Source organism: Cnephaeus nilssonii (genome assembly GCF_951640355.1).
Source record: "Cnephaeus nilssonii genome assembly, chromosome: 13".
Taxonomy (NCBI): Eukaryota; Metazoa; Chordata; class Mammalia; order Chiroptera; family Vespertilionidae; genus Cnephaeus; species Cnephaeus nilssonii.
Window position 1 is genome coordinate 39,139,183 of NC_137084.1, and position 25,278 is coordinate 39,164,460.

Here is a 25,278-nt window from a genome sequence, read left to right on the forward strand (position 1 = left end):
ACAGAAGAGTAAAATTCTCCCTTTCTCTCCATAAACACAGAATGTGTTCTTTAGATTTTTACACAACACACCTTTAAGAGCTTAGCAAACCTTTGAGTTGGATCATCCAAATCAGGTAATAAAATATTGGAAGGTTTGTTCATTTTCAAACTATACAGAGCTTCAAGACTTGAAACTAATTCTAGCATAAAAGTTCTTTCCTGGAAATAAAAGCTAACAGATTTCATTAGCACTGGGAGCATGCTTCTCCCTTTGTCCTTAGGTTACATGAGAATTAGAACAGCAAAGCAGTTAAAACACTTTCCTGAGGAAATCACTGATCTGCAAATTGTGCCCATGTCTCCTCCCAAATTCTATCTCTATCTTGTTTGTGATGTGTGTTTTTTTAATCTTGTGTTCACCCTAACCTTCTTGGTTCACACACACACACACACACACACACACACACACACACACACAATTAATTAGTCTTTTAGTTACAATAATTTTAAAACACAAAAATTGCAATAAAAATAAATAGAATTCCTTTTAGTCAGCTGATTTTTTAGAAAAAAAAATATGCTGGAAACCAAGATAAACAGTAATTAATATAAATGTGATAAGTCCAGCAGAAAGCTCTTTGGACTCCGTTGATATTCACAGAGTGAATTTACATTTTATTCCCTACTGCTGACTCAGTGGCCTAAAGCAAACTCCCCACAACCTGAGAATCTTACTGTTTACTGAACATTACCATTGATATGTCTGTTTGCATTCCTAAAAGGCAATTGTGTATTCTAGTAAATAAAAGCAGCTGGGATCAGAGACTCAGTGGAACTTGACTGCTAGAGTTGAGTTTGCCCTGGCCTCCCCCATAATTTCAAAATTAATATCTCTTGTCTTGTGTATCAATTTGTTCATCAGCTCTTTCTCCAAGCCTTTGAACCCGAAAGCCACGCTGGCCTTGGCTTTTCACAAAAATAACAACCAGCAAAACCAAAAGTGAAACCACTTTTTTTACTTCCTTCTTGGTATATAAATTCAGGCACCTCCACCACAGCCACAGCCTCTCTCAGCTGGAGGTCAGAGTCAGCAGTTTACCAGACTCTGGGAAGGAACCTTCTCTCCATGCAGGGTTCTCTGGAATGATCTGAAGACCGGAGATTGATCTCAAGGAGACAAGTAAGTGAAGAAGGAGGAAAATGGGGTGGACAAAGACACACTCAAGAACTAAAATAGAAACAAAAATTTATGGAAATAGCCATAGAGAACAGTCAGAGAAACCACAGATTAAGACATGCTAGGAACAATACATGAATCTGGCATAGTCATTGTTCCAAAACAAACACACAGAAAACAGCTCCCAATCTGGGTAAAAGGAAGTAAATGATAAAACAGACAGTGAAACAATTTGGCAATCTATATAATCAAATAAAAATAAATCTAGACCAGTAAAAAGAGATTTCATTTGACAGGATTATTGCAGTAAGGGAAGGAGATGATTGTGATTGGAAAACAACCTAGCCATGGAGCTGCAAGCATCTCACAGGCCACGAAGAAAGGAATTGTCTTCACAGGGAAGGATCAAAAAGGTTTTGCTGGGAAGAACAGGTGTGGAGGGAGTGGGGTAATCAGGGAACGTTTTCCCCTGAGGTTTGCTGACTGTTAGGCAGGATCTATAAGGAAGAGTGGTTGACTGGATCAGCAGGAAGGTGGGTCAAAGTTCAGAGGACAGGAGAAAGGAGGGAAGCTGAATTAAGGTTTCTTACAGCATTTTATTGTGATTGATTAGTGGAAGCAAACAGCTCAGTTCATCTTTATTGAGACAAAAAATAATAATTAAAAGGTCTGGCCTCATTATAAGTGAAAAGGGACATGGGTGAGGCTTATCTCTAAGTCATATGGGTCAGGGTGCTTCTGTGCAGTAAGCCATGTGTTAGGGGAAATCCCCAAAGTCAAAATTCAGGTTTGATTCTGAAGAACTGACCTGTAGCCTTATTCAAATTCATTAGAGTTTTAATAGGAGAATCGTACATACACAGGCAAAGCAGTTGCTTGCTCCCAGTGGTGGCTGGCAGAGAATAAATCCACACCCTCCAAGGACAGGATCTCTTCTCTATGGGGGTTAACAGTGAAAGCATATGGTGGGTAGTCACATAGATCACCAAAAAGAACAGTGCATTTCCATGTTAACAGGTAACAACCACACTCTGTACCTTCATTAACCTCCTTCCTGGAGACATGACTTTGGATGGCTTTCCAGATTTCTGGGTCATCAGCAAACCTGAGGTTACAGAGTTAAACAGTGACAGAGGGTTAAAAAGAGAGTCCAACATGTTCCAGATCCTTTACTGCTGGAGACATATTACACTCCCTTCTTCCCTTCCAGTTTTATTGACTGGTCTAATAATTAAATTGATATAAAACACATTAACAGGAGAAAACCAAATATAATTACATATATACAGAGGCCCTCAAAACACCTGAGAACTCAAAGGCAGTCAGGCAATTGAAGCTCATACACCATCTTGAGCTAAGGAGAAGGGTGTAGGAGTCTGGAGCTTCAAAGGGGAGAAAAACAATGCATAGAATGATAAGAGCAAATGTTTGTGAAAGGTTTGCGATGCAGGAAACAAGACACAGAGTCCAGGCCATGGAAAGGCGGGGGAGGTTTTAATCTTGCGCTCCCGGGCGAAACTCACTGGTCTGAGAGTGGGCCAGGGGAGTTCTCTCCAAAAAGGGGGCTTAGGTATTTCCTTTATACAGCTGTTTAGTGAGGGGAGGGTGGAGAGCATGAGAGGTGTGGAATTCCTGCCTCAGGCAGGGGTCTGGGAAGGCTGGCAAGGGTCTGGGAAGGTGCCAGTTATCTTTGTCACCATCTACCTTGCAGATGCTTGCATGGCTGTGGACTTCCCCCCTGCCTCGACCTAATATCCCCAGCCTTTTTGGTGATAGGGGGCGCCGAAATCATCCTGGCTACTTCCTGCTGACCAGGGGCGAAGAGGGTGGGGGATGTTAAAAGCCAGGGTCAGGCAGAGGCTGGCTGAGGGGCAGCCGAGTGTAGGGATGGAGCAGGAGCTGGTTTACAGTCACCCGAGACATATCTGCGATCAGGGAGCAGATGAATTTGAGGAGGCAGGGAGCTAGGGAAAAAAAGACACAGATGAGAAAAGCATCACAGATATTATATTTTATTCTTTAGTTTGGCTTTTAATGATCAGTTTTTTTGTTTTTTGTTTTGTGTTTTTTAATTGTTGACACTATTACAGATGTCCTCCATTTTCTCCTCCTTTTTCTCCTCTACCCAGGCCCAGCCACCCGTATCCTGGCCTTCACCACTCTGTTATCTGTGTCGACGGGCTATGTATATATATTCTTTGGCTACTATCTTTCCTATCTTTTATACAGTACCCACCCTCACTCTCATCCCCTCTGACCTCTGTTGGTTCTTTTTTGCATGTCTGTTTATTTTGTTCATTAGATTCCACATATTACTGAGATCATGTGGTATTTGTCTTCCTCTGACTGGCTTATTTCACTAAGCATAATAATCTCCAGGTCCATCTATGCTATCTGTGAAAGGGTAAGAAAACCTTTTTTACTGCTGCATAGTATTTCCTGGTGTAAATGTACCACAGTTTTTTTATCCACACATCTGCTGATGGGTACTTGGGTTGTTTCCAAATCTTAGGTATTGTAAATAATGCTGCTATGAACATAGGGGTGCATATGTATTTGTTCTGACTGATGTTTCATGATTTTTTTTATATATTCCTAAAAGTGGGATCTCTGGGTCAAATGGCAGTTCAATTTTTTAATTTTTTCAGACACCTCTATACTGTTTTCCATAGTGGCTGCACTCATCTGCATTCCCACCAGCAGTGTACTAAGGTTCCGTTTTTCTCACATTCTTGCCACACATGTTGTTTGTTGATATGTTGATAGTAGCCATTCTGGCAGGTGTGAAGTGATCCCTCATTGTCATTTTAATTTGCATCTCTCTAATGATTAGTGACAGTAAGCACGTTTTCATGTCTCTTTGGAGAAGTGTCTATTTAGGTCCTTTGCCTATTGTTTAATTGTATATCTTCCTTTTGTTGAGTTGTATGAATTCTATATGTATTTTGGAAATTAACCCCTTATCCAATGTATCATTGGCAAATATGTTCTCCCATACAGTGGGTTCCCTTTATATTTTGAAAATGGTTTCTTTTGCCATGCAGAAACTTTTAATTTGATGTAGTCCCACTTGTTTATTTTTTGCTTTGTTTTTCTTGCCCTAGGAGATGTTTCTGAAAATTCTGCTGTGTGGGATGTCTAATATTTTGCTGCCTATGTTTTATTTAGATTTTTATGGTTTCACAAGTTACATTATTTTATTTGAGTTTATTCTTGTGCATGATGTAAGATGTTGATTCAATTTCACATTTTGCATGTACCTGTCAGATTTTCCCAATACCATTATTTTAAGAGACTGTCTTTACTCTATTGTATGTTCTTGCCTCCTTTGTCAAATATTAATTACCATAATGATGTGGGTCAATCTCTGTATTTTTTTGTTCTGTTCCATTGATCTATATGCCTATGTTTTTTTCTATGTATTTTATTGTTTTAGGTATTACATTGAATTCTCTTTTGAGTTAATTTTTGTATGGTATCAGATAGTGGTCTCATTTCATTCTTTTACATGTGGCTTTTCAGTTTTCCCAACAGCATTTATTGATGAAACTTCAATTGTATGTTTTTTGCTTCTTTGTCAAAAATGGATTCCCCAAATCAATCATTATTATATACCACATTAGCAAAACAAAAGATAAAAATCATAGGATCACATCAATATAGAAATAGCATTTGACAAAATACATCCATTTTATGATTAAAACACTCAATAAAATGTTATAGAAGAAAAGTGCCTTAACATAATAAAGGTCATATATGACAAACCATACTCAATGGTGAAAAACTGAAATCTCTTTCTCTAATACAGTGGTCAGCAAACTGTGGCTCGCGAGCTGCATGTGGCTCGCGAGCCGCAGTTTGCCGCTCTGTTGACTAATGAGTTTGCCGACCACTGCTCTAATATCAGGAGCAGGACAAGCATGCCCACTCTCACAAATAATATTCAACATAGTAATAGAAGTCTTAGCCAGAGCAATCTGGCAAGAAAAAGAAATAAAAGGCATCCATGTTGGGAATAAAGAAGTAAACCTGTCACTGTTTGCAGATGACATGATTCTGTATATAGAGAACCCTAAATACTCCACCAAAAGACTACTGGAAACAATAAAGAAACACAGTAATGTTATGTCAGCCAAACTTATTTTTTTCACTCCCACATTTTCTCCATTAAATATGTCTTCTTAGAGTTAGTGGGGTTTCCTTTAATGTAATTGACCACTTGACTCAATTTATAAAATGAAATTTGGTGTATTTACAAAAATGACAATTCCTTAGCAATGAGCTAGATTTCTCATCTCAGAATCTCTGTGAGTGGGGCTGGAAATCCACATTTGTAAGGTGTCCTCAGGAGATAATTATGCAAAATAAAGACTAAGAACAAACACTTGGAAATATTAACTCATTCTGTAACTGGACTACCAAGGGGTCCAGGCTGCCTGTCACTACTTCAGCCAATTAAGCAGAGATGGGGTTGAATCATATATGAGCATTTATTTCAATATTGCCAGAATTATGGGAGAGCAGCAGGTCATCCACAAAAATCTGGTCTGCACCCCACCATAAGCCAGCTGCTTATATTGGATAGAAGGACAAGATTCAATGGGAAAGTAGGAATTACAGTTATGAAAAAGTGGGCATGGATAATCATTACAGGCTACAAATCATGGAGGCTGGGGGGCGGGGGTAAGTCACAGAGAGCAGGTGTCTCTGGGCACCCTGGGACCAGATTACAGGTAATAGGGGCTGGGGGGTGTAAAGAGCAGAGGCCTCCAGGACTAGGTGCCATGAGGTTGTAAACCTTTCCATAATGATAGGCAGTTCTCAGAAGGAGGACAGACTGCATTCCAATGTTAGCTCCCATGTCCCAGGACATACAATGCTCAATGAGGTTAGAATGTGCTTTCTCTAACCAGAACAGAACCATCATGGTTAGCAGAGCATGATTAATATTTCTTATAATTGTAGCACATCCCAATATATTCTATTTCTGACCCTACCAATACTTTTAATTTAAATTGGCTTAAATCCAAATCTAGTCATATCAGGCAGAAGAGTGAAGACATTACAATACTTAACACCTCCATTAATTTCCTGCAATTTTGCCTTCTTTGAATAAATTGCTGCCTGCTGTGAATCTAACTCCATAATTTGGCAGTCAAATAGAATAAAACTTAATGATAAGCTATGAGGAAAAAAAAAACATTGTATAAGTCTTGCAAACATTTTAAAGTATGGGGAAATAATCTACCTCCAGGACACAAGTCATTCTCTATAGGTAACAGTAAAGTTCATAAGAATTAAGGGCCCTTTTTTTGCATTGCCTCTTCCTTCTTCCTACCACCCACTTCTCTACTTCTTCATTTACACAACCCCTGCAATTGCTCTGAAGTGCACAAGACTACAAAGAATGGTTTATTGCCTTTAGAAACTATCAGAACAAGTGCCTGGTACATAGATCTTAGATAAACACACTATTATATGTATTTATCTTAGAGAATCCTATATAATGAAAGGGTAATATGCAAATTGACCCTAACAGTGGAACAACTGGGAATGACCAGTCATTATGATGTGCACTGGTTAGTGTGCTTCCACAGGGGAAGCTCCACTCAGCCACAAGCTGGGCTGAGGGCTGCAAGTGCAGCCATGGTGGCTGGAGCTTCTCCCACCTCCTCTGCAGCACTAAGGATATTCAACTAAAGGCTTAGGCCCACTCCCTGTGGGCCTAAATTTTTAGTTGGGCATACCCTGAGGGCTCCCTGGCTGCCAGAGGGATGTCTGACTGCCAGCTTAGGCCCAATCCCCCAGGGAGCAGGCCTAAGTCAGCAGGTGGACATCCCCCGATGGGTCCCAGACTGCAAGAGGGCACAGGCCAGGCTGAGGGACCTCTCTGCCCCCCGAATGCATGGATTTTCATTTACTGGGCCTCTAGTAAGTCAATAAAAAAGAGAAAACATAGTCTTAAACAAGGATGGAATTCTGTGACTGATATTAGATCCTTACTGGAACTGACAAAGTTGACTTTTTATGGGACCACGAAGGATTTCTTCCCACTCTTGCTGAGGGTGGGGAGGAAGATTCCTAATATATTCCTTAACTGTAAAAGTAACTTCCTCCTGAGGAGAATATTAGTGTCTTCTGGAACTACCTACACCTAGCAAAGGCCTTTGCCTTATTCTTCAGTAGAGATCATCTGAATAGTCTCCATAACTACCGGGGGCTCAGTTCTTAGGAAGGACTACATATATGTATTGATTTCCGCATTACACTTTTTCTAGTCAACATAGAATCTAACTTGTTCCAGTGTGCTTGGTGATCTAAAGTGGTGTCCATTAGGGTAAAAATTGGAGCTCCCAAATCACTACTGGATCATCTTTTTCCTTGGGTCATATCAAAGGTCTACCAGCTACCTCCAGAGAAGATCTTGAAGGATGTCTTTGGATCCATCCAACTCTTACACAGTGCTCGGAGAGCTTATTCATGCACAGTGCAGAGTGAGAAGAGCCTGATAGTGTAATGGAACACACACTGATTCCCCAGCTGTCCAGTGGAGATCATTATTATGAAGTCTACCTTCCTCCATATATGTCTTTGTCTATGCCCTTGAGAATTCTAGCTCAAAAGGTTTAGTCCTAAGAATTCTAGCTCAAAAGGTTTAGTCCTAAATCTTAGAAGAAAAAAGTGTATACCAACATGATAAAAGTCACTCTCCAGATTTCAGCAATCTTCATGACTAATATTTCTTATTAATTCATGGCACAATTACCAGGAGATGGAAAACTAGCTCAGATAGTTAACCTGCAGAATTGGGGTCCTTGGCTGCAACTGTGGCATGTCATTTCAAGATAAAGTTTAAAGGAAGCAGGCAAGGCCTTAATTCAGGTCATTCTGTCTTGATCATTTCTTTTATTCCCACTACAAACTTTCCAATCCTTATCATAATTTGACATTTGGGAATCCAAAATCTAGTATTTATGCTCCCTGCAGAGGCAAGTCGGCCATTTCACTTTCAATATTCATGGTCTCCTGGAGATTGGAGAAAGCCACTCTATCTTGGGAGTTTCTGTTTTTCTTACATTTCCATTCCCAGTCCTATAGAATCCTCTGGTCCTCAGGCCTTACTCATCCCATTCAAGCACCCTTTGTCCCCTTTTCTGATGTTTTCCAAGAAACACTTGCCATTCTCTTGGTTACTTTGGTTTCAAGGCCAATCTTAAACAGAAATCATCTCAGCAAATTTATCTCCACTCACTGAAAAGAGGTGGAGGCACCAAATTAATTTCATGTCTTGAATAACCAAGCTACTATTTCTTAGCCACCTAAACCTCAAGTCCTTTATACTAGTTCAACATTGAAATAGGGGTGACAAAACATAGATTGAAGTTTATTTGTATTCCCAGATAATAGCCATACCTACTTGGTTCAGTGGGATATACTTCTTAGAGCTATAGTTATCTGTTAATTACTTTCTGTACTCTACCCTTTTACACTGAAAAACTCCCTGAAACCCAATCTGAATACTCATGACTTATAAATTCTTTGTTTAGTTCTTCTAGGTCCCCAATAACAGCTCCTATATCCCGATTTTCCTAAATTGTGAGACATTCTGTGATCCCTAGAATGAGACTCTCCCATGGCTTCATGGTGGTAACTTCCTTAAGGTACTCCTTCCCTTCAATGGGATTTACCTCACCAAGTCCCACATCACACTGAGAACTGAGATTGTGGTTCCATCAGGGACTTTAGAAAGGTTAATAGATAGAAGGAGCTAACATTTCTTGAGCTCTTACAAAAGATAAAACACTGGGAAAAATACTTTATGTGTTTTATAACTTGGCACACAGATGATGGTAGCTCCAGGATTCAAGCCAATATAATGCCCTCCCCTTGCTTCTAGCCAATAGGTAAAGGGATTTTTTTTTTTTTCATATGCAATACTTTTCCCAAGTCAGTTGATTTTGAATTAACCAATTAACCACTTGTTGGGCTTTGACTTAATAAGTTAGAGATCTTAAAGATAGACTGGGCCCTTCCTAGGTCCAATAATTTTCTCTCCTGCTGGCTTGAAGATGTAAGCTGCCCTGTTGGAGAAGGCATATGGAGCAAGGAACTGTAGACAATTCCTGAGAGCAGCCCCAGATGACAGCCAGAAGAAAACCACAAGGAAATGAATTCTGCCAACATCTATAAGCTTGGAAGCAGCCTTTCTCCAGTTGAGACTGGATGAGAAGTCAACACCTGCATTGCAGCCTTCTGCGGCCTTAAGCAGAGGATGCAGCTAAGCCATGCCAGACTCCTGACAGAAACTGTGATATGTGTGTTAAAATGCTAACTTCCTGGCATTCTGTTATCCTATCTAATAATAGACAAATATGCAAATTGACCGCACCTTAGCTACACCCAAGCCACGCCCACCAACCAAGCCACGCCCACCAACCAATCAGGATGAATATGCAAATTATCCCAACAAATATGGCGGCTAATTTGCATATCGAGACAGCCTAGAAAGAAGCCAAGAGCTGCAGAAGGGAGCAAAGCTGCAGAGAAGCAAGCAAGCCGGGGGGAGGAGAAGGGAGGAGCGGAGGCGGGGCCAGGGAAGAAGGAAGGAGAGCGGGCTGGCGGAGAAGTTAGAAAAGCAGGGTGGCTGGCGGAGAACGCGGGGCGGGGGACAAGGGAGGAGAGCAAGCAGGGTGGGGTAGAGTGCAGCAGGAAACCCTATTGCAGGATTTTTCCTGCAACGGGAACACTAGTATAACAATATTAGAATAACACAGATTTGGTACTTAGAAGTAGGGTGCTATAAGGAATACCTAAAAACATGAGAACAGCTTTAGAATCAGGCAAGTGAGCAGAGACTAGAAGAACTTTAAAGAGCATGACAGAGAAAGCCCAAATTGCCTTGAATAGGCAGTTAGAAGAAAACTTGACTTCAAGAATGCTACAGTGAGAGTTATAGGAAAGAGAAAGAAAATGATTCTTGTTATGTAGTGGCAGAAAGCTTACCAAATTATGTGCTGGAGTTATGTACAAAGCAAAACTTACAAATTGGTGGTATATATGAGTAAACTTCCAAGGGAAGTGTTAAAAGTGCCTCCTGGTTTCTTCTTGCTGCTTTTGATAACATTTGACAGGAGGAAGATAATTTGAAGAAAGAATTATTGAAGAAAAGAAACCAAAGCCTCATAATTATGAACTTTCTCAGGCTCCCTATAAAAGAAAAATACAACAGAATTAAGAGATTCACTATGATAAATCTCTTCTGGGTATAACTTTAGAGTCTTTTGCTAAAACCTCAGAAAGATCAAAAGGTAATCGTTGGTGTTTTTTTCTTTATTGATTAAGGTATTACATATGTGTCCTTATCCCCCCATTGTCCATTCCCCCCCCCCACCCCTGCTCATGCCCTCACCCCCCTGGTGTCTATGTCCATTGGTCAGGTTTATATGCATGCATATAAGCCCTTTGATTGATCTCTCCCCATTACCCCACCCTCCCCTACCTTCCCTCTGAGCTTTGACGGTTTGATCAATGATTCTCTGTCTCTGGATCTGTTTTTGTTCATCAGTTTATGTTGTTCATTATAAAAGGTAATCATATTAATCCATTATGATAATCTTTACCTTTTAATAGGAGAGTTTAATCCATTTACATGAAAGCAAATACTATAAAAGAAGGACTTATTTCTGGCATTTTGTTTGGCTTTTTTACATCACATATTCCGCGCCACCCCCCCCCCAATTCTTCTATTACAGCCTTCTTAGTTTTTTAAATGAAATATCATTTTGATTCCTTTTTAATTTCTTTTTCTGTATATTTTTTACTTATTTTAGTATCAGTTGCCCTGGAGTTTACATATTAACCTCTTAACCTTATAATAATCTACTTTTGAATTAACACCACATTAGCTCTCATAGGTATACAAAAATTCTGATGCTACACTGCTCCATCCTTCCCCTTTTGTGTTGTGCCAAAAATTACATCTTTATAAGTTATGTGCCCATTTAATATAGATTTATAATTATTTCTTTATGTATTTGTTTTTTCAATCAAATTGGAAAGAAAAGGGGGTCACAAACCAAAAATGCAGTAATATTGGCTTATATTTTCCTAAATGGTTACCTTTACTTGTGTTATTTCTTCTTATGGCTTCTAGTTACTATCTCGTGTCCATTTATTTCAACAGAAGGACTACCTTTAGCATTTTCTGTAGGATCTATCTATTAATTATGGAGTCCATCAGCATTTGCTTACCTGAGAAAGTCTTTATTTCTCCTTCATTTTTGCCAGATATAGGATTATTAGCTAAGAGTCTTTTTTTTCAGTACTGTAAATATGTCATTTCACTATCTTTTGGTCTCTATGGTATCTGCTTACAAACCTGCTTTTTTTTTCTTTTGAGGCTTTTCCCTTGTACATGACAAGTCACATCTATTCTGCTGCTTTCAAAATTCTCTCTTGTCTCTCCTTGTTTCAAAAGTTTTATTATAATGTGAGACAGTGTGGATTTGTTGTGTTTGTTCTTGCTAGAGTTCACTGACATTCTTGAATGTATAGATTCATGTATTTTATCAAATTATGACTTTTTGGCCATTGCTTCTTGAAAATTGTTCCACATCCCTTTATCCCTCTCCTCTCCTTACGGTCCTCCCATTATGTATGTTGTAAGAGTCACAGTATCCCACAGGTGTCATGCGCTCTCTTCACTTTTCTTCATTCTTTTGTCTTTCTGTTCCTCAGACTAAATAATTTCAATTCACCTATCATCAGCGTTTATGGTTTTCAATTCTGCCTGCTCTGATATTTTTGAGTGAAAAAGAGGTCTGTAATAAACCAGACACTGAAAGTATCCTCACAAGGTGATCTGATCATAAATTCCTACCTGAGCAGGTCATGGTGGGAAATCATGCCCCAAGCCTATAATTTCTTTAGTAAAAGGCAAGCCCTATCCATTGTTCTTGCGCACCTAGGTTAACATACCTTTGAAATGCCAGAGTAGCCCTAGCCAGTTTTGCTCAGTGGACAGAGCATCAGCCTTTGAATTAAAGGTCCCCTGTTCGATTCCAGTCAAGGGCACATGCCTGGGTTGTGGGCTAGATCCCCAGTAGAGGGTGTGCAGGAGGCAGCAATCAATGATTCTCTCTCATCATTGATGTTTCTACCTCTCTCTTCCTCTCTGAAAATCAATAAAATGTATATTTAAAAAATAAATGTGAGAGTAATCCCTTTTTTCATTCCCTTGGAAGCATAACCGCTCTCAAGGGAGCACTGAGATATTCCTTTCCTGCATGTCATTAGTTTGGCTCAAATAAACTCTTATAAAATTTTTCTACAAGTTTGGACGTTTCTACATTGACATGTTGAAATTCTTCATTTCAGTTATTGTAATTTTTAAATTCAGAATTTGTTTGGTGCTTCTTTTTTCTTCCTGAGTGATTCATGATTTTAATAAGCCAGAGTCCCTTTGACCTACTGCTTTACTATTTCTCAGAAGTAACCATTTCTCTTTCAGCTATTTTTTTCTGAAGATTAACATCATATTTCTAAATAATATTCTTCTACTATCATTTTTTAATTAATCTATTTTTGTTATTGACACTATTACAGATATGTTCCCTTTTCCCCCACTTTGCCTACCTCCACCCATCCCCTACCCCCCTCCACAGGTCTTCCTCACTTTATTGTCTGTGCTCATGGGCTATGCATATATGCATATATGTTCTTTAGTGAATTTCTTCTAGTCATTCTCCCACCCACCACCCCTCTCCCCTCTGAGATCTGTCAGACTGTTCCAGGTACCCATACCTCTGGTCCTATTTTGTTTGTCAGTTTATTTTGTTCATAAGTGAGATCACGTGATATTTGTCTTTCTCTGACTGGCTTATTTTGCTTAGCATAATAATTTCTTGGTGGATCCATGCTGTCACAAAGGATACGAATTCCTCCTTTTTTTACAGGCACCTAGTACTCCATTGCTTAAATGTACCATTACTTTTTTAAACACTCATTTACTGATGGGCACTTTGGCTATTTCCAGGTCTTGGCTATTACATACTGTATCTCTTTATTGATGGTCACTAATTTGGAGACATCATTCCCCTGGTGTCCTCCAACTCTCTGTCAGTGGTTTCCTTGAGCTCTATTTAGGCCAGTTAATCTAAAGTCTATGCCAAACAATTCCATTCCTGTAAATTGCTTCCTCATGGACAGTTCCTGTTATTTTTTTCCAGGAATGGGCCATATTTTTAGTGGTGTGTTTTTTTTTTACATGCTTTTCATTTTCTTATGGAAAAATAAAGATTTTCAATAACTATAATATGGTAACTCTGGAAGTTATATTCTTCTTCATGCTCAAGGTTTGTTTATCTTGGTTGCTGTGTGTGTGGTTATTTGTTTAGGGACTTTTCTACTTTTTTCTATAAAGACTATTTGTGATCTCTGAAGTGTTTTCTTTAACTTATGCTAAGTTCACATGTTGATAGAGATTTTTTTTTTAGTGCCTAGACCAACCCCCCCGCCCCCCACCATCGCTCCCTTCGCCCCCACCCACCTCCCCTCCTGCCACACACACACACACACACACACACACACACACACACACCCTTTGCTTGTCGGCTCAGTGTTCAGCATTCCTTCAATGTTTAGTGGAGCCATTTACAACTCTGCCTTAGCCTTCACTTGAGCCTAAAGATTATTAGAGAGAAGAGTTTATGGTTCTAAGTACATATCCTGCTCTGAGTTTGCACAATACTGTCTAAATTACTATACACAGGGAGAGTTTTAATGTCTTACTTCCACACAAAATCTCTCTCCCCAGTTTTTCCTCCCAGGTTTCCAGCAAGTCTATTCTTTGTCTCAACCTCAATCTCTAAGGGTTGTTCATTTCTCTTTCATTGTTTTTAAGAAATGCCCTCACTTGGCTGCTTTCCCCTAAGAAAGCTTTGTGTTAGGCAAAACAAAGCCAAAGTGCCTTATATCAGTCCTCAGACAGCCTCAATCATATACAAATAGATAAATATAATTCTTATAGAACAAGATGACTCTTCTCCCTTTTGAAGCAAGAACCAGAGTTTCATAATGGAAATGTGGGTTGATATCTTCAAGACCTCTAGAAGGAAAGGGCGGGGGAAGAGGGGGGATGGGCACCAAGGGCAAGTAAAAATGCCACAACACTCCCCTACCACTTTTAAGTTGCCTTTTTCTTCACTTGATAGTCATTTGGCTGCTATACACCTTTGACAATTTTGTAGAGTTCCAATGAGGTTGAATCTGATGTGTGTGTGTGTGTGTGTGTTTTATTTGCTTGTTTGTAGTTGCAGTGGAAGGAAGGGCCCTCAGAGCTATTTACTGTTTATATTTGCTGATGTGACTCTTAGATAGTTTATTTTTCATAATGGCTGTGCTTAATAATTGCCTTACAAAATTCATGAAAATTTAGCAAATGGTTCTCATGAGCCAGTACAGACTGGTTCCAGCATACCACTGGAATAGATGGTAACTGAGGACCTAACAGTGTTTGCCAAGATCACTGAGCCTAGATTGGCTCTCCAAATGGTGGGGTTTTCTTCTATGATGAAGAAAATATTAGAAAATTGAAATTAATCATGCTTATAAGAGAATTATTTTCCACAACCAAGTGGGATTTATCTCAGGTATGTAAAGATGGTTCAACATTTAAAAAGCAATGCAATATATCACAACAGACTAAGAATATTCGTGTGTGTGTGTGTGTGTGTGTGTGTGTGTGTGTGTGTGTGTAAAATCTTGGCTATTGTGAATAATGCTGCAATGAACATGGGAGTGCATACATCTCTTCAATATCCTGTTCACTTCCTAGGATATATACCCAGAAGTAAAGTTGCTGGATCATATGGTAGTTCAATTTTAATTCTTTGGAAAGATCTCCACAATCTTTTCCATAGGAGCCCAATGAATTTCTATTGCCACCAGCATTACACCGGGGTTCCCTTTTCTCAACATCTTTGCCAGCACTTGTTCTCTCATCTTCTGAATAATAGCCATTCTGACAGGAATAAGTGATATCTCATTGTGGTTTCATTGGCATTTTCCTGATGAACAGTGATGTTCAGCATCTTTTCATGTACCTTCGGTCATTTGGATGTCTTCTTTGGAAAAATGTCTATTTTGTTTCTCTGCCCATTTTTTAATTAATTTTTTGGAGTTTCATATTTTTGTATTTTGGAGTTTTATATTTTTGTATTTTGTATATTAACCCCTTATGCAATCTAAGGTTTGCAAATATTTTTCCCATTCTGCATGTTACCCTAACTTTTTTGTTTGTTTGTTTCTCTTGCTGTGCAGAAACTTTTTAGTTTGCTGGGCTTCCACTTGATTTTTGCTTTTGTTACTTGTGTTTTGGAGTTATATCAAAAAAAAATTTATGACAAACAATGTCAAGGAGCTTCTTTTCCATGTTTACTTCTGTAAGTTTTACAGTATCAGGTCTTATGTTAAAAACTTACACCATTTAGAGTTCATTTTTGTGAGTGGTGTAAGATCGGGGCCCAATTCATTTTTCTACATGTTGTTATCCAGTTTTCCAACACCATTTATTGAAGAGACAATCCTTTCTCTATTGAGTGTTCTTGACTCCTATGTCTAATGTTAGTTGACCACTTATGCACAAGTTTAATTCTTGGCTCTCTATGCTGTTTCATTGGACTGGGTGTCTATTTTTATACCAATACCATACTGTTTTAATTACTATAGCTTTGTAATATAATTTGAAAGTAGGAATTGTAAGCAGGCTTTGCTCTTCTTTCTCAGGATGGTTTAACCATTTGGGGGTTTTTATGAGGCCACACAAATTTTAAAGTTGTATTTTATATTTCTGTGAAAAAATGACATTGGATTTAGGATAAGGATTGTGTTTAATCTATAGATGGTTTTGAGTGATCTGGACATTTTAACAGTATTAATTCTTCTAATCCACAAGTATGAGATATCTTCCACTTGTTTGTGACTTTTTCAATTTCTTTCAGCAAAGCCTTTCCTTCTAGTTGTAGAATTTCCACTCAGCCAGCCTTCCTGTAGTTCTGGATGATGTCTGTTTTGTCTTTCAGTTATAGTTTTGAACTGGTTGTTGCGAGGCAGCAAGTTCATGTGTTTACCTATGCTGCCATCTTGGTTTCTCCTCAGGCTTCTAGTATATTTTATAAAACAATGAAATGAAAGGATGAGAAAGCCTTAAAGATTTGCATACTTTTGTTGTTGTTAAATTTCAACTGAGGATATTATTTCCATTGCTTTTCTGAGAGTGTGAAAGAGAGGGAGGGAAGGAGGAAAGGAGAGAGGAAGAGGAAAGGACAGAGAGAAGAGGGAGGAAAGAAGGGAGTTAGAGAAAGAGAGAATGAGAGAAACATCACTGTGAGATAGACACATCCACCAGTTGCCTACCACCCCTCCCACCCCAAATGGGAGCATTGATCAAACCCACAACCCTGGTATAGCCCTGGTTTATGAATCAAACCTATGAACCTTTGGTGTGCAGGCTAATGCTCTAACCATTAAACACATCAGCCAGGGGGGAGACTTACATTTTTAGTACTCTTACCTTTTTTTGTGGTGGCTGACACTTCTAAAGATCATGACAGAGGCTAACTGACTTTTCTTTCTGCAGTGATGGACACAGCAGACTCCTTCTCTCATGAGCTCCTTATCAGAGGAAAAAGGGGGAAAGATCTCCAAGAGATGCTGGTAGAAGTAGGACTGGCAGATGAGTACTGGTTGCCAAAGCTGCAGGAACAGCTGGGTGTGACCAGTGCACAGGCCTTACAACACATAGAAGAAGAAGACCTCCAGAAGCTGAAATCCCAGGCACAATATCCCTGGGAGAAAAGGGCCCTGGAGAAGCTACTTAACTCAAATAGCCTTTCAAAGTTACAGGAGTCTCAGGTAAAAATAATAAAGGAACGGCACAAGAAGGCAGAACAGGCATTGCAGGAGCTAAGAGTCTTGCAATCAGAAGGCAGGCAACGACAAGAAGAGGCAGTGAAGAAAAAAGAGGCAGAACTGAGACAGGAAATGGAGATTCCAAAAGAGTACTGGCCATCCCCCAAAAAATCCTTAAGAGAGGTGATGGAACACATGCAGGAACAACTCAACCTCATGGAGGGGACACTGTCTCACAGGCAAAACCTCCCAGATAGAGAACTCGTGAGATGGGCATCTGGAGGGCTGGCCCTGCAGGGAATTTACAAAACCAGCTCCCACAGCAGCCTTCTAGAGATGAGAGAAGAGCTACTCAGTGTTCCCAAGGAGTTCTTACTCTTTGGCCCTCAGCACAGCACACGGATGGAAACCAGGGAATTTACATCTTCTCAAGAAGAATCCAAGTTCACTCAGATGACAGAGAAGCTGGGCTTCAGTGTAATTTCCTCAGCCAAGGGCAGAGGTTGGGGATTTAGCATGGAAGCTGGTACAGACCACATCAAACATTCAGAATCCAAGGAAGTCCAACAATCACGTTCTGAGCACTCCTATTTCTGCTCTACCAAGTTCAGCTATGTCCCACTTGCCTCCTGCCACTTTCCCATGGATCAGCTCCAGTTCTCCAAGGCTGCTCTCCAGGAACTGAGATGCATTGAAGACCTTCTGAGTCAGCCTGCAGGCCCAGACAAAATCCCCTTGCTGAGGCACAGAACTGAAGCATTCTTCCACAGGTTTGGCTCTCATGCCAACCAGGGCCCTCTGCACCTTGGAGGAATCTACTGGTGGAAAGCCATAACAGAGGGTTTCCGGAGTGAGCAGCTGGAGGAAGTAAAACAGCAGTCAGCAAAGGCCCTGAATGGTTACATAAGGGGCAGCTACAGCGGCTTTGGAGTGAACGTTGCTGCAGGTGTGGATGGGTCAGACTCTAGTTCAGAAACTTCCACCCAAAGCACAACCTTCCAAAATCTCCAAACCAAAGTTCAATTATCTGTGGCCCAGACAGGTGGCCCACCAGAAGCAAGTGGCTTCCTCCAATGGAAAGCTGGCCTAGTTGCTAGTAATCAAACCTGGAGTGTCATCGACCGGGGACTTCAGCTGGTGCCCATTTGGGACATCATCCTCTCCAACCACAGAAGTGATTTTAAGGATCCATGTCAGGTAGCTAGCTTACTGAATGATAGCTACAAAGCTCTGACATGCATCACTGCCCAGATCCAATATGCAGAAGAATTACTGAGTTCTGAGAAGGAGGCTGGTGTTTCCCTAGAGGATGTGAAATCCTGGGAGGTATCTGACCCTGAAGAGCAGCTTAAAAAACTGATCAATTTCATGCAAATATTGTGTAAAAAAACAAACAGTTATGACACTTGGGTTAACATATGCCTCACAGATTGGGGTCTGCAGAACTTTCTGGTAAACACTGTTAACTTTTACAAAAATTCTTCCATCTATGAAACGAAGTTTATTAAATCTCAGTTGCTAAGCCTTTTGGATCCTCACATCTACCAAGTGAATAACTTTCCTCAGGCTCATTCTATCATGCAGTGGGTCTTCCAGCCAAAGTCAGTGCAAGAGCACATCAACATCTCCCAATTTTCTGAACTAATTAAAATCTTAAAGGAAACCAAGAATGACCTCATGGAAGTGAAGGCGAAATCTGGGCCTGCCGAAAAAGTGGAGGAAGCTCAGAGAAAGGCCACTTATGAGGTCGGTTTATCGCTTGGCTACTTCTTGAATTACCTCCAAAAAATAGAGCAGCCAGACACACAGCTATTGCTACTTTCCATTGCAGCTGGTGCAGGGTATCATGTGGTAAACAATAAGTTTCAGCATCTCCTGGGGTGTGAGGAATTAGATTTCCTACTGCATGAAATGCAAACTGCCCAAGATAAATACCAGGAGCTCAAAAATATTTGCACGTACAGAGCTCAGGCATTCCTGGTGCTCACAGGTCTGACAGCTACTGTTGGAGTCATGGCTGTTTCTCCAGAGGAGAAAACACAACGCTTGGCATTAATAAAGTGTCTCCTGGGCCAATCTTTGTCAAAAGAACTTGTCCATGTCCTCTCCAAACCTGGAGCAGACTATGATTGGGAAAACCTAGAGAAAGACTTGAGATTGCTGATTGATGGTAACTATGATGCCACCATCTCTTCATTACAAATGGATGGTATAAGTAAAAACCTGCAAAGTATTTTCGATGAAAGGAAAGAACCTCATGAACCACATGATAATGATAATATCAAAGGGGAAGTCATTAAAGATACAGCCTTCCTAGATTTACTCCATAATCTAGGCTTAGAACATTTCTACCCAAAAAAGATGAGCAAAACTAACTTCCATCTGATCAACAAGACTTCTGTGTACAACAGCCAGCCCAGATCTGAAAGGGAGTTTCCCTTATATTTCCTTCAGAAGCTACAAGTTCTGGATTATGGGGTGAGATACCTGGTCTTCAGAGATGATGGAAACATACAGAATCAAGTCAATCCAAGTGCCTCCAATAAGGACAATGAGGCTTTTAACCCATATAAATACTTGTTTGAAGACAGGGATACTCCAATTAACCCTTCACCCTCTAATCCTAGGCCCCATATTCACCCTATGGATATTCAGATGGCAATTCTTCACTGTGCAGATGATTTTGCCAGACAGTATATTTTGTCCAAACTTTCCATTTGCCAGTTTGCACTCCCTCTTCTCATACCTAATCCCTGCAATTCTCAAATTGAATTCTCTCTCTGGTCTCTCAGTCAAATTAGAAGGAGCTGGCAGGAAGCAAGGAAATCACCAAGAGAGGAGAAGATCAATTATAAGAATAAGCAGATGTGTCATGTCTCTACCCCCATTGTGTCCTTTATAAGAGTTGGAAATGGCTTCTCTGCTTCCAAATCTCAGATCATGAACTGTCTTCTCAGTAAACGTAAACATGATGTCTTTTTCCACCGCCATTGCCGAGGGAGCACCAAAGACTGTCTCTTGATGGGGGGAGTGGTGGAAATCTGCTGGTTCTGCCCTGGGGGGGAAGACGAGGACAGATTTTACAACTGTGTGACCTTCACCAATCTCCATGGAGATGCAAAGGAACATAAGAAGCAACTCACCTTTTTGCAGGAGGTCTCTTCTCTCATTGTCGTCCTCATGTCAACTTCTGACAACAATAAAGAAAACCAAAAAATTATTAGTGATCTGTGTCAGTCTCCAAAACCTTTGATCTGTTTAGTTGATAACAAAGAGAAAAACATGGACAATAATTCTAGCCAAAAAGTCGTAATTGGAATCAGGAACAGAAATGAAGCAGAATTAACAGAGGAGCTTGTTACTACAATCAGACGCTTGCTGGAGCTCTCAGACACTGTTCTCAGCTTAGAGGACTGTACCCCAATAGCTCGTAAGCAAGGATTCCTTATTGATGAAGACCAGAGAAACTGCAAGGAAGCCAAAGAAAAGGCAGAGGTCCTAATAGCTCTACTGAGAGAACTTAATATATCTCAAGTAAAGGAAAACTTATTACCCCTTCAGGGACACCTATGGCATCTTTGGTGTAAAATGGACAAAGAACTCTATCATCTAAGAGAAAAAGGGAATCGAAGCATTGAACAACACAAGAGTGAGATTGAGACAGAAAAGCAAAGAATACGGAGTCAACAGTTGACCAGAGCCTTTCCTCTCAATGACTTGATGCAGTCTGTCCTTGAAATTCTCCAAAATCATTCTGAAACTCAAACCACACACTACTTTTTGCAGTGGCTGAGTGTATTTTTGGACAAACTGACTGCAGAACACTTGGAACAACTGAATGAAAAGAAAAACAATTTGTGGTCACTGATACAAACAGAAAAGCAAAAGGCACCAAAGAGCACTGACCTCCAACGATGGAAAAAACAGATAGAAGCTATCTCCAAAGAGATTAATGAGTGTACATTGGGAATTGAGCAACTTCTCAGAGAAGTTGGCCAGATCTATGAAGCTCTGGACGAAGCTTCCCCCACTAAAAATATCCTTTATCTCTCCCTTCCCCAGATTGCTGCAGATCTGATGATATCTGGTATTCCCATTGAGCTGATGGATGGGGATGCTTCATATGTGCCTGTAAAATGGGTGGGAGCTGTTTTTGACAAGGTCTCTGAGAAACTTGGAAACAAACGGCTGTTTGTTCTCTCTATCCTTGGCCTACAGAGCTCAGGGAAGTCCACCCTGCTGAATGCACTTTTTGGGCTGCAGTTCACTGTCAGTGCTGGGAGGTGTACCCGGGGGGCCTACATGCAGCTCCTAAAGGTAGAGGAGACATTCAGAGAGGAACTGGGCTTTGACTTTGTGCTTGTTGTGGACACAGAAGGCCTTCGGGCCCCACAACTCAGCAATAAATCCAAAAATCGTGACAATGAGTTGGCAACCTTTGTCATTGGACTTGGAAACTTGACTCTGATCAATATTTTTGGAGAAAATCCATCAGAAATGCAAGATATTCTAGAAATAGTGGTTCAAGCCTTTATGAGGATGAAACAAGTAAAAATCTCCCCAAGTTGCCTTTTTGTCCATCAGAATGTGGGGGAAGTCACAGCTAAAGACCAAACAATGGAAGGAAGGAGGAGGCTAGAGCAGAGGCTAGATGAAATGGCAGCAACAGCAGCTGAGCAAGAACAGTGCTCAGATGTAACCCGCTTTGGTGATGTCATTAAATTTGATGTCAATACTCATGTCTACTACTTTGCTCACCTCTGGGATGGCAATCCCCCAATGGCCCCTCCCAATCCTCGCTACAGCCACAATGTCCAGGAACTGAAAAGCAGAATTCTTAGGGCTGCCAAACAGGAGTCTAGGGGCAGCATCATGAAGATATCAGATGTGAAATTGGGAGTCCAAGATTTGTGGAGAGCCCTAGTGAGTGAGAACTTTATTTTCAGTTTTCGGAACACTAGAGAGGTCATGGCCATGAGCAAATTGGAAACCATGTATAACCACTGGACCTGGGAGCTAAGGAGTCATATGCTAGCCTTGCAGAACCAACTCATCAACCAGATTAAGAATGGCAAAATCCAGGAACTGACAATAAGCACACTTGAGGCTCCAGTTACTGAAAAATATAAAGCCATCAATCAAGAACTGGAAAAATATTTTAATGAAGATCCAGAGAGTGAAATAATGATTCAGTGGAAAGCAAGTTTTGAAAATAAACTAATAAACCTTAAAGAGGCACTTATTTTTGAGAGCAAAAATAAAGCTGAGGGACTTATCAGTTATAAAAAGAATCAAGAAATACTGGATAACAAAAAGTCAAGTTATGAAAAGGAATTATTGGAAAGAAGCCGAGAATTGGCTTTAACTCTAAAGGACAAAGAATTGAGTGAGGAAGAGCTGCATTTCAAATTCAATGAAGTTTGGGAAAAATGGGTCTATGGTGTGTCCTTGACTGTCCCTCCAGTCTCTGAGCCAAACATTGATGTGGATTATGAAGACATCCTTTTGGAATATTTTAAGAAGGAGAAAGATGTGGTGAATAGAGTGAAGGAAAAGTCTAGAAAGGTGTTTGAAGTCAATTATGAAGAACATGTCAAAATGAGCAAAAGGTTGTACGTATTAACAAGGAACTTAGAAGTACATGATCAAGAGTCCATAAATAGGACTACTGACCACATTGTTTCAATATATACTGAAACTATTAAAACCCTTCAGAGGCAACAATGTGATTACGATAGAAATTATTTCCATGAAATCCTGAGAATAATAGAAGATGAGGTGAAATCTGCACCCACTGAAGACAGATACACATTTACAAGTAAGTACAAAATTGACTTATCTTTGTGTTTATTTCAAAGAGCATCTGAGACTTTTAAGGAGATGCATAGGGCATTCCAAAGAGCAAATGATCCTGTAAGTTATTTGGAAAGCAAGAAAGATGATTTCCTCAGGAGTTTTAAGATCTCTTGTCAAGGAGCAACCTCAGTCACAGCATTTGTTGATTTTCTGTGGGAAAAACTCACTCCTGCTGTCTCTGACATGATTTTGGGAAAAATGACCCTTAATATTGCTGGCAACATGCGAGCTACATGCCCAGAATTCAATGCAAACAGGGCTAACCTTGAGAAACACATTCTTATCTCCCTGGCAGAAAATGAAAATTTTGATGATTATTGGAATTACCTTCATAACCCAGAATCATTTTTTAGGAATTACATTCAAACCCATATTAAAAGATATTATTCAAAACAAAATAACCAAATAAAGACTATTTTAAAAATAAGTATTGGTGATATCAAGAATGCCATCCTCTCAGCTATTCATGAATCCACAGCAATAGCCAAAGATAAAAGCAGCACTGTGTCTGGGTGGTTGGATTTGTTCTGTGATCACCTGGGGAGTAACTTGAACTTTCCACGAAAAGACTTGATAAGCATTGAACACCAGGAATTAGAAGATATTGAGTTTCTCAAAGAAGCCATGAGTGAACCTTTGGATGAATTAATGATCACAGTAGAAATGATATATTTGGCTAAGCCTATAGAAGACAAGGTTCCTGAAATCCAGAAAATGCTCTTTGAACATCTCTGTGGCTGCTGGAAACAGTGTCCCTTCTGTGGAGCAATTTGTACAAACACAATCCCTAAGCATGACGGAGACCACAGTGTTCCTTTCCACCGTCCTTCGGCTATCCGTGGAGGCCAATGGGTTAACACAGACGATTTTGTTATTGACTCCTGTACTAGTTTGGTTTCAAGTGATTGTTTATTTATTTTGAAGGATGGTCGTAAAATCCCATATAAGAAATACCGAGAGGCAGGAGGGGAATATGCCACGTGGAGCATTACCCCAGACACATCCACCCAGACATATTGGCAATGGTTTGTCTGTCACTTCAGATCAAACCTAGAAGAAAAATACCAGAAAAAATTTACAGGTAAAGCTAAAATCCCTCGGGCATGGACCAAAATCACAAAGCAAAATGTGCTTGATGACTTGAAAAAGCAATAATACTCAATGCCCACAAAAGAATACCAGAATCTAAACAAGAGTCACAGTACCTGAACAAACTGAAAATACCTCCTCCTCACAATGAGAAACTTTATTTCCATTTTTTCAAATGAGACGGCTAAGAATAAATCAATTAACATTTCAATAATGTAAGACACAGAAGCATTGAACAGACTGTCAAACTTCAGAGGAAAGGCAGGGGAAGGCCTTGGGGAGGTGGAGGTCAGATAAGAGATCAACCAAAGTACTTGTATGCATGCATATAAGCATAACCAATAGACACAGACACCAGGGGGGAGGGATGAGGGCATGTGCTTGGGAATGCGGGAGGTCAGGGACTGGTCAATGAGGGGAAAAAGGAGACATATGTAATACTATATGTAATATTTTAAGCAATAAAGAATTTAAAAAAGAATTTAAGATTTGTTGTTAAAAGGACTTCCTTTTTCTTTATCTCAGTTCCTTCTGGTTGAAAAACAAATTGCTAAAATATATGAATATATAATAAAGTCTAATAATATCTATTTAAAATTCCTACTTCATATTTAAGCTATTATTCAGAATGCTTTTTATTTGAAAATATATAATGTTTTATAAAGTTCCAGACAAAGTTGTCTGCCTAGAGGGAAATCAAAAACTTTATACATAGTTACAAATTTCTATAGATTAACTATCTAAACATTTCAAATGCATATACAGTTCTTGGCTGGACGCTAAAATTGCCTCTGAAATCTTCAGAAAAAGTTACGAACCCTTGAATGGAAAAATATTAATGGAAAGATGATTCCCAAGCATACTGGTTTTTAAACATATCCTGTTCTAGGAAATAATAACACAGACTTGACTTGACCAGGGCCTATATCAATTCAGGAAACACTACTAAGCAAATATAGAAAATATAAATTAAATTATTGTTTTTCTCATGTAAGTATCACCCTCATCTTCTTGGTCACCTTGGCAGTTCCCCATGCCACGCTTAAATTAAAAAAAAAAAAGGTTCATAAGAGCTTAGGTATTCAAAGCCTGGTATTTGTAAAAGCCTAAGCAGACCTGGCTTTTGGAATAAGGCTTATGAACAGGCAAGAAGGGCCACTTTAATCATGGCTGTCAACAAGGGTCAGATTTCATTATGCCATTAATAATTTTAAAAACTATTTCTTTAAGAATAAAATAGTAAAGAATATATAGTTTTTAGATTCT

The 25,278-nt window shown here is 39.7% G+C and overlaps 1 protein-coding gene across 1 annotated transcript; it reads left to right on the forward strand.

Annotated features, from left to right (window-relative positions):
• Nucleotides 1-1,056: 1,056 nt before the first annotated feature.
• On the forward strand, nucleotides 1,057-24,357 carry LOC307110082 (interferon-induced very large GTPase 1-like). Its single transcript, XM_079789132.1, has 2 exons — nucleotides 1,057-1,161; nucleotides 16,796-24,357. Coding segments are annotated over exons 1-2 (7,284 nt in total). The 5' UTR covers nucleotides 1,057-1,160; the 3' UTR covers nucleotides 24,079-24,357.
• The last annotated feature ends 921 nt before the right edge of the window (nucleotides 24,358-25,278 follow it).